Source organism: Helobdella robusta (assembly GCF_000326865.2).
Source record: "Helobdella robusta unplaced genomic scaffold HELROscaffold_6, whole genome shotgun sequence".
Classification (NCBI taxonomy): Eukaryota; Metazoa; Annelida; class Clitellata; order Rhynchobdellida; family Glossiphoniidae; genus Helobdella; species Helobdella robusta.
In genome coordinates, this window is record NW_008705330.1 from 1,681,091 (window position 1) to 1,692,059 (window position 10,969).

The 10,969-nt window shown below is 32.7% G+C and overlaps 1 protein-coding gene across 1 annotated transcript; it reads left to right on the top strand.

Moving 5' to 3' along the window:
• Nucleotides 1-9,214: 9,214 nt before the first annotated feature.
• On the top strand, nucleotides 9,215-9,412 carry HELRODRAFT_69082 (hypothetical protein; the record flags this gene model as incomplete). Its single annotated transcript, XM_009029005.1, has 1 exon — nucleotides 9,215-9,412. A coding segment is annotated over one exon (198 nt), but the record flags the coding sequence as incomplete, so codon positions are not given.
• Between the last annotated feature and the right edge of the window lie 1,557 nt (nucleotides 9,413-10,969).

A 10,969-nucleotide genomic window follows, 5' to 3' on the forward strand; every position in this document is an offset into this window, starting at 1 on the left:
AAAGAAACCAATGAAGATAGACTAGCCAATAAAGAAATCTGACACCTAATTTCCATCTTTGTTCATTTTCACCGAGTAAATATTTCTCTATATAAATCAACTTGCACTGATGATGATTCATTCGAAATCGAAATATGGCCTTATTTCCAGCATGAATTCGAAAAATAAGTATATTTTGAATTTTAATAAACTAAACGTTCACCAAAAAACTTTAGTGAGAAAAATCGAAAAAACGAACTACAAACATATTAACGCCAAACATTCGGTAGAATTTATAGAATATATATATATATATATATATATATATATATATATATATATATATATATATATATTGGTAGAAGACCGAATTCTTGACGATATGTAATGAATTACATCGATTTATTAGTGTTTATCAACTTATATTCGAATTTTTCAAATTGTCTTGGTAAAATTACCGGGTAAGATTGATAAGCAGGTTGAAGTAGAAAAATTGATGAATGAGATCCTCGATCTTGAATTTAAACAAAAATTAACAGTCGACCCAACGATTTCTATACTTCTACAAGCTGATTCGTAAAAACAACATGGATGTTTTTTAGCAAATTGATGAATGAACAAATGAAAACCGCAGCCAAACAATTAAACGATAATCAAGACATTTTAATTCACCGTGAAGATTATGTACTTCAGTTTATGTACTTCTCAACAAAAACGATTACGTCAATAAAATCGATGAAATTTTAAATGATAAAAATAAATTTAAAGCAATAGCATCAGACCCTACACATTCTTTAAAAAGAAAACTTAATAAAATAATTTGACAAATTAATAAATATTTAAACGATGACTAATTTCCTATCCTCACTGGGGAGTTATTTATATGGTAACGTTAAAACTCATAAATCCAAAAATACAACCGATCTAGCCAAATACCAACCGTTACATATCCAATTGCAAAAATACCCAACAAAATACTTTTACCGTACCTTCCAGACAACTACAATCTTAAATCATCAAAAGAGTTTATTGATATATTAAATACCAATCCATCATCCGAACATATCGCATCACTTGATGTCGAATCCCTATTCACAAATGTTTCAGTCAAAGATACTATCGACGTTATAACTGAAACAGTTTATAATTCGCAATATTCGCCATTAAAACTTACAAAAAATACTTGAAACAGTTATTAGAAATTTTTACCACAGAAGACCATTTATTAGCCCTACTGGTAAACTTTATGAACACATTGATGGAATTGCCATGAGAACCCCTTTAAACGTTCTCTTTGCTAATTTCTCTCTAGGTAATCTAGAGCAAGTAACCTTCAACCAACATCCTGAACTTATAAACAGCACCTACACAAGATATGTTGATGATATTTTTGTATCTTATAACGATCCTAATTTAATTAACTATTTATTAAAAATATTAAATAAATTCAATGTTTAATTTACCACTGAATATGAAAATGATAAAAAAAACTCCCTTTTCTCGACGTTTTTGTCACTCTCAACAAACAAAACTTTACATTAAAGGTACTAATAAAAATATATGTTTAAAAGGAAGTAGTGAATGTACTGATGTGTATAAATTGAGTACCGTAAGGTCATTCATCAACCGCACTTTACACTCCTCATCTCCATTTGGATCAACCGCCACCAACCCCAGACGTAAAGGCTCAACATCAACATCTTTATCATCAGTAGCAGCAGCAACAACAACCACCTCCTCACGAAGTTAATGTTGCATTACTTCAGGCGCAAAGCATGCAAAGCATATAAAATCAATATCAGTGGCAACAGCAACATTCTCAGTAAAAAAAAAATCTAGAAGCACCGCTGCTGTCACCTAGCACTCAAGTCATCACCAGCAACAGCTTCTCTCACAACAAAATGATCCAATCTCTCAAAAACCGTCTAAAGAAGACATTCAAAAAACTTGTAGTAGCATGGCTCAATCAACGAACCTCAACAAATAAAATGATCCAATCTCACAAAAACCGTCTAAAGAAGACATTCAAAAAATTGGTAGTAGCATGGCTTAATCAACGAACCTCAACAAACCACCTCCAACAAGAGCTGTTGAACCAAAAAATTGACAATCAACATCATCTTCTTCTCACAGTAAATGTCAACATTTTGACGAAGTTAATCAAATAAATTATTATGTAAAAAACAAATTATCATTTCAACTTATCCATCTAAAAGTTAGGAGTATTTTAAACAAATCAGACTTTTGCACAATTACATCAATAGATTCAATACAACTTTTGACGTCATTGCTATTTCAGAAACTTCGTTGAAAGTTAACCTACTCCACCTAATTAATTTTGCTGATTATGATTTTGTAGCGAAAAACCGCTTAGTCGGTAAAGGTCGAGGCATTGGCATGTACATTAAAAATTCCATTTATTATAATTTACGCGATGATGTCCTACTGGAAAGTTTTGTCGACGACAATGAATCTGACCTTTTTTCGTGTTGAATTGTTATTGGATTTAACCGTAAAAATATTCTATTGCTTGCTATCTACCGGTCGCCATCTAGCAGTGTAAAAAAAATTTAAACAAATTACATCAATCTTTGCAAAATTTAAATTGAGAAAATAAAATAACTGTTATTGTTAGAGACATAAATTACCACAACACTCTTCAACTACCAGTTAAAAGCTATCTAATTTTTTAATCTCCAACAACTTTTCTTTTTACAATTCTAACTAGAATTTCTCGCAATAAGTTTTCACTATTTAACTTCTTAATAACAAAGCAGCCCTATGAAATAAACTGCTGAGGTTTATTGTTGTGGCCAACAATGATTTGTCAGACCATCTAGCAACATTTCTACAGCATATCCATCCAGCAAAATCAAACGAAACATCCAAACCGGCCGATTCTAAAATATCGTACTCAACAAATAGAAACAAGAATTTTAATAGTTATTTAAATGAAATAGATTTGACTAATAGATTGGATAGGTTAAAAGTAATGATCCCAATCTTGCTTTCAAACTGTTTTTAAACCATTTTAATTAAGTTTTTAAAACCTGCTGTCATATAAATAGTAAAAAAATTACTTTTTCGAAAAACAAAAACCACGGATGACTACAGCTCTTAAAACTTCCTCAAAAACTAATAAACGTTTGCACGTAAAATATCTGCAAAAACCAACTTCTGCAAATTTAGAAGCTTTCAAAATGTACGACAAATTAAATTAAAATTAATATCTAAAAAAAAATATTACTACGAAAATTTTTTCAAAAAATAACAGCCTAGAAACATGGAAAATTTTAAATGACCAGTCAAAAAAATAAATAAAACGTCAATTGAAAAGGCACGTTTGCTAGTGAATGATGCCATCATAGATTATTCGAATTTGATTGCCGAACGTTTAAATAAACATTTTGCGTCAGTCACCACCTTCAACAATTATCATCAACCAACAGGCAATGGAACGAGTATATGCCTGCGAACGTTTGTAAATTTTTTTTTACGTTGGCAGCATTCCTGGAAAAGTAATTTTAGCAACAAAATCTTTCAAAAAGAAGTGTTCGTGTGGAAAAAAAGAAATACCAACAAAAATCATCAATCAATGATCCTCCTTTGTCCATCGGGGGACCGTCGAGGCCGATGGTGTACATCTAAGCATGCTTTTTACATTTATTTTTTCCTTTTTTCTTTCCAAAAACCTTTTATTGAATTCAGATTACCAACACCAGCCCATTCAGTAATGTCATCTATCCATTTCTTTGCAGGTCTACCAATTTTTTTCTTTCAATCTCTTTTCCTCATTAGTATCATCTTAATCAATCTGTTTTCTCTGATTCTACAAATGTGTCCAAAAAATCCCAATTTTTTTGACTTTGTCATATACACTTTTCTGTCTTCCAAGTTGATTTCTGATGGTTTCATTCTTTACTTTCTGCCTCCAACTGATTCCCAACAAATTTCGGTAACACTTCATCTCAAATGCTTCCAATCTGTCTTTGTCTCTTTTTTTTATTGTCCATGTCTCACAAAATTCTATCATTCTCAACTTTTTACTAGATTATATAGTTTTTATAGATATATTTCTACTTTTCCATATTTCTTTCAATGATGCAAACATTCCATGGACTATTGCTATCCTTCTGTCAATTTCTTTGGTGCTGTTGTTGTCACAGGTTATAAGACTGCCAAGATACACAAACCGGTCTACTTGTTCGAATTTTTCTGATTCTATCTGAAATTCCGCATTGCTTCTGCCTTTTCCCGTAATCATTACCTTCGTTTTGTCTTTGTTGACATGCAACCCGTGATCTTTTCCACCAACATGTGTTAGTTCAATTAGTTTCTGTAGACCTTCTTCACTAGAAGCTAGAAGGTCTATATCGTCTGCAAACCTGAGATTTTTGACAGTTCTCCTTCCTATGTCAATTCCACCCAATTCCGAATTTTTCATTTTTTCTATTGCTCTTTCCACTAAAAGCTAGAAGGTCTACATCGTCTGCAAACCTGAGATTTTTGACAGTTCTCCTTCCTGTGTCAATTCCACCCAATTCCGAATTTTCCATTTTTTCCATTGCTCTTTGAATAGTATTGGTGATATTAGATCGCCCTGTCTGCTTCCAATGTCTGCCTTTATCCAATCCCCAAGTTCTGTACCTATTATTACCGACATTTTTGATTCTTCATAAAGTCCTTTCAGTACTTTGACCAGCTTTTTTGATGTCTCCATACTTTCTAATGTTGCCCACAAACATTCATGCCAGACAGAATCAAACGCTTTCTTAAAATCAACAAAGCAATGGTAAATTGTCTGACCGCTACTTTTTGCATCCTCCATCAGCAGTCTCACCATCAGAATTTGTTGGATCGTGCTTCTCTCCTTTCTGAAGCCTGCTTGTTCTTCATGCAGATGAAAATTCATAATTGCTACAATTGAGTCACAGCTGAGCAAATATGCCACATCTTCAATATTTCCATGGATCTTGGTATTTTTCCAGATTCAAAATTTTGAAAATAATAAAAAAAGTGAAAAATAATTTCAACATTGCAAATTTCAGGCCTATCTCCTTGTTCTCAGGCTTTACAAAATTTTTTGAAAAACCTATTCTAACAAAAATTTTAAGGTTAATTGCAAAATATGATATTTTAAATGAAAACTGGTTTGGTCTCAGAAAACGATATTCTACCGAGCTTGCAATAATTGAATTAATAAAACGCCTTGGTGAAACAGCAGAAAAAATAGTTTCCCGGTGGAAGTTTTTCTAGACTTGTCGCAATTAACCGAGTTAAAAAACGAGTTGCTCAACAGACCTAAACCTATTAACAAAATAAAGATACTAACAAAAATAGAATCAACTAGTTTTCATGTAGTTTTTAATTAAAATCAACAAAAATAGAGGAAGAGTCGGCAGATAACATGATGTAAGGGAGGTAAAAACGGCAATTAATCAAATGAAGAGGAACAAAGCATCATGAATCTGCAATATAACTGCAGAATTGCTACAAAACACAGGAGCAGACACGATTAAGTGGCTTCAGAGGGTAATAAACGCGGTACTGAGAGAAGAGATTATCTCGGAGAACTGAAAGAAAACTACGATAATTCTTATCCACAGGAAAGAGGATAGAAAAATATGCAACAACTATCAATCAATCAATCTTCGTTCCATCGGAGCATTTTCATGTCGGTTCGTTGAAGTTGGTGTTCCAGTTTGATTGTCATTGGCCATGTATCTGCACCATATAACAACACCGGACGTATCACAGATTTATAAAGTCTTGATCGTAATGGTAGTGGGATGTCACGCCGCATCAATATAGAGGCAAGGAGATGCCATTTATTCCAGGCTGCACGTATGCATGCTCGAACGGCAGCTTCAGCTGTTCCAGTACAATCCAGAACATCCCCTAGTTATTGAAACGATGTGACTTTCTCTACCTTAATGGCTTCAAAAACAGTGCTATTTCGAAGTTGTTGTTGAGGATTGATGCAAGCAGGACAAACAAATTTGGACACTTCAGATAAAGTACCAATTATTTTTGAACAACGTTTGTGACACCACTGGTTACACTGCTGACACTTGATTGAAGTGTTACCTACACCAGCTTTACAAACTGAACAGGGCCATCGCAACAACTCAAGAAGAATAAGACTGTTCAGTGTACCGAAAAAAGTGTTTACCAGAATAATTTTAAATCTAATTGGTGACACTATAGAAGCACTTTTCAGAGAAAAAAAGCTAATTTCGAAGCGGCTGAAGATGTTCGTAACAGTTATACATGAAACCTCTTACGTCAGCATTGCGAAGATTTTTCAACAGAAGGTCGTGTCAAACTGATTAGAATGCCTTGGATATATTGATGAACACCCATAATGTGTGACATTTGGAATCGATGTTTTCTATTGTGTACTAATTCAAATCTAGTATGACCCGATATCCTAAAACAACAGTCGTTACGTAGCTGGCTCTACTATTTAAAATTTAATATTAATATTGTGCTACACACACACACACACACACACACACACACACACACACACATATATATATATATATATATATATATATATATATCGTGCATATTTTATTTCTATAAGTTTTTTTCATATTCATTTGATATTTTTCTACACAGTTAGGGGTCATCCATAAAAGACGTCCAAACTAGGGTGGGAGCTAAAAGTGAACAAAAGTGGACAAGGGGCGGGGGGTAAATGCCAAAGTATAGATAGTTTAGATAGTATAGATAGTTTTAAACTATAAATATGGTGTTTCTTATTACATAGTACTTACAATGTTATGAAAATGATAATTCTTCCACATTTAATTTAAATCACAAAACAAATGACATATTAACTGTCTAAACGACAGTGGACAGTCTTAATGTTAGTCTTATAATTAAAAAAATATATAATCTATTTTTATGTTTTCTTCAACTCACCGTTATCTACCTACATAAACCGTTCTCTCTAACATCCAAAACAAATGTCATCTAGAATGCCAGTCAATGAAACACTTTTATATAGCGCTTTTTCATAAATTCAAACTTATTTTATGGAATTCTTCTTCATTATCTTTAAGTACTAAAAGTCCCTGATGGTTTAGTTTTTCTATCGTGAACTTAATGGATTTTAGTAATTTAACAAGAATATGGTCAATAATTCAAAATATTTAAAAACTGAATTTCACTTTTTATTACTTTATATATTACCAATGATTTTAGTAGATTTTAGTTGTCAGAATATTATGTTTTAAAATAGATTTTTTAATATTTTTGATTCTTCATACATTTAATTTTTTATATCTTTGTTTATTGTTTAGAAAAAAAACAAAATTATAACAAATATTTTAATGTTAAAAAATGTTCAAATATTACTTTGTCAGTTTTTGATGAATAAAAAACACTAGTTGTGGACATCAAAATATGGACAAAGTTGGACAAGGGGGGAGGGGGGATAAAAGTTTGCCAAAAAATTGTGGACGTCTTTTATGGATGAACCCTTATAAACAAATATATTACATATATCCATGTTCGTACATTTCGTTCAACTAAATACAATAAAATACAATAAAACTGCATACCGATTGCAAATTCCATACATACACTTGTTATATCTAGCAAAAATTTTTTACCTACCGCCGTATTATTTTAGATTACTTTAGTTATTTTACGTAATAATGTATTTATTTGTTTATGTTAATATTAAATTATAATTTATTTTATTAATTATTCATTTGCATTTTAAGGAGACATTTTGCTTTTAACGCAACTCTCTCAATTATTTATTCCTAAATTTTATTTTATTTTAGCCTATTTAAAGCACGTAACATTTGAAATACTATTTTATTTTATTTGGATTACATTTCTATTTATATATTTGTATTTGTATTTCACACAAGACTCTGAAGATGGTGTTCACACAGAAACAACATTGTCAGCCAAATTATGTCATTATTTCACCCAAGGTTCTGAAGATGGTGTTCACGCCCGCCGAAACAACGTTGTCAGCCAATTTATGTCACTTGCTCTAAATAAATACGATTTACAACAACAATTAGTCTATTATATATTATTAGATAAGTAAATTCTGTATAATAGAACCTACCTTTCTTGTCTTTTTTTTAAATATGCACTAGTTTCGCAAAATAGTTCCTTTATTCGGCGATTAACTTCAGCTTTTTCAAATGTTTTTTGACTCGCTTCTGTCCATTGGAGCTTAAAAAAAGTATCCTTGATTTCTTTCTCATTCTTCATAGTTTCTCTCCATATTCTTTCTTCTTCAAAAAACGTTTCTTTACTATACTTTTTAGGTAATTTAACTACCTGTCATAAATTAACAAAAAAATGAGTTATTTCGGCTTAGCTGATGTCACATTTTAAGAATCAGTCGTATACTTAACAAATTGTGACAGTTATAGGCTTAAAATGAAAAGAAATTAATGGTCTTGTTCTATGTCAGTAGTGGCAATGGTAATGATCCAAACGGAGAGTTCCAGTTTAAAATTCAATGGAAATAACAAAATGTGAAATATAGGAAAGTAAATCGTGCGGAATGAAAAAACAAGCCAACCAGAAATATAAAAGAAAACACTGACAAAATAAACAAATGTGCACTTTTTCAGTTGTTTACTAACTATAACTAGTCTGTCAATTACTTATTGTTTACTGAATAACAAATCATTACAATGCCTTTGTAAAACAAAAGGTACTGTATGATGGGAAAAAAATGTTCATATAAATATAAATACTGATGTAAATTGCTGCCACATTTGCAGTTATCTTTTTATTAAAAACTTCAAAACGTTCTTCTTGCTCTTGACTTTTCTTTTACTTTTGATACTGTTGATCATACTATTCTCTTGAGGCTGCTTGCTAAAAATCCCTGGAAAGTATGCAATAGCGGAGGGATGTTGCAGAAAAATTCAGAAAGGCCCCTCTAGATACTTAGACTTGAAACGCTCAATGTTGGATCACTAACTGGCCGCAGCATGGAAATTGCAGAAATGCTCAAGCGAAGAAGGATTGACATCTGCTGCCTTCAGGAGATCCGATAGAAATCGAATGGTGTCTGTCATATCAAGTCAGACAATGAAAAATATAAACTATTCTGGAATGGTCAAAATACGGCCAAAAATAGTGTTGGAATTTTTGTCAAAGAACCGCTAGCCCAAAAAGTACTGGATATTAAAAGGATTAATTCACGACTCATGTGGATCAAGCTTCGCCTAAAAAAGCAAACAATGACTTGTGGGCTGCATTTTCTGACACCATTTCAACAATACCAAAATCTGAAACAATCCTGATTGGAGGCGATCTCAATGGCCACGTTGGAAAGAAAAAAATGGTTTTGACAATGTACATGACGGTTTTGGCTATAGAAAATGAAATGAAGATGGCAACCGCATCCTTAAGTTTGCTGAAAATCACGGGTTTTGTTTACTGAACACATATTTTAGAAAGAAGTTGGAACATCTCATAACAGCACAACGGTTGGAAACACAGATGCATTTGACATCAGCGTTGGAGTTCACCAAGGCTCAATTCTCAGTCCACTCTTATTTATAACTGTGATGGAAGAAATCACAAAACCGATACGCACTGGTGACATTTGGAATCTAGTATATGCTGATGATATCGTTTTAACAGCCACATTGAGCAAAATCCAGCACAGATTTTTGAAGATTGGAACACCAGACTCGCCGATCATGGATTCAAAGTCAACATCAGCAAAACCAAAGCAATGAACACTGGTGAACCCATCCAAACAACAGCTACTGGACTATGGCCATGTTCAGTTTATAAAGCTGGTTTAGGTAAAAATTCAATCAAGTGTCAGCAGTGTAACCAGTGGTGTCACAAACGTTGTACTTTATCTAAATTGTCCAACTTTGTTTGTCCTGCTTGCAAAAATCCACAACAACAACTTCGAAATAGAATTGTTTTTGAAGCCATTAAGTTATAGAAAGTCACATCGTTTCAATATCTAAGGGATGTTCTGGATTGTACTGGAACAGCTGAAGCTGCCGTTCGAGCACGCATACGTGCAGCCTGTAATAAATGGCATCTCCTTGCCTCTATATTGATGCGGCGTGACATCCCACTACCACTACGATCAAAACTTTATAAATCTGTGATACGTCCGGTGTTGTTATATGGTGCAGAAACATGGCCAATGACAACCAAACTGGAACAACAACTTAACGAACCGACATGAAAATGCTTCGATGGATGCAACGAATTAGTCTGAAGGACCACATCAAATCTACCGAAATCATGCGTCGTGCTGGTTTAGATGATATAAAGGACGAATGCCGGCAACACCGTCTGCGGTGGTTTGGTCATCTCAAACGAAGTGGAAACAGTGCCATAACTTTTTTTGCAGATGTTGAAGTACCTGGCACACGTCCCAAAGGCCGCCCAAAAAAGTCCTGGTCGCAAACAATCGAGCAAGACATGAAAACTCTAAATTTAAATGAAATGGATACAACTGATCGTCTAATTTGGCGCAAAAAGTTGATGGTAAAGAAAACAACGTCCTACTTCTGGAAACCAGGTCTCTGGACGCAAAACGAAGATTGATTGATAAAGTAATATTATACATACAGTATTGTATGAATTCTACCAAATTGTTTATCGAAGTTCACCATGAACTTTAAATTGATTAATGCCAACAATTCGGAAGAAGTCATAAGATACTTTATAAAATATGGTCTCCTTCCTTCCTATATATATATATATATATATATATATATATATATATATATGTATATTCAATTTATTCAGCAAAAAGCATGGAGACACAGAAGCTCAAACGAGCTTGTACGGCCACCCAACTCAGACCAAATAAAAACATATACCTACATGAAAATAACAACATAAATGAAAATAAAATCGTATCGTATGTTCTTTTGCATTATTCAGAAGATTTAATTAAATATGAATTAAACATAACAAATTTCTTCCTAACTATAACATTAAATAAGAATAATAATAATCTGAG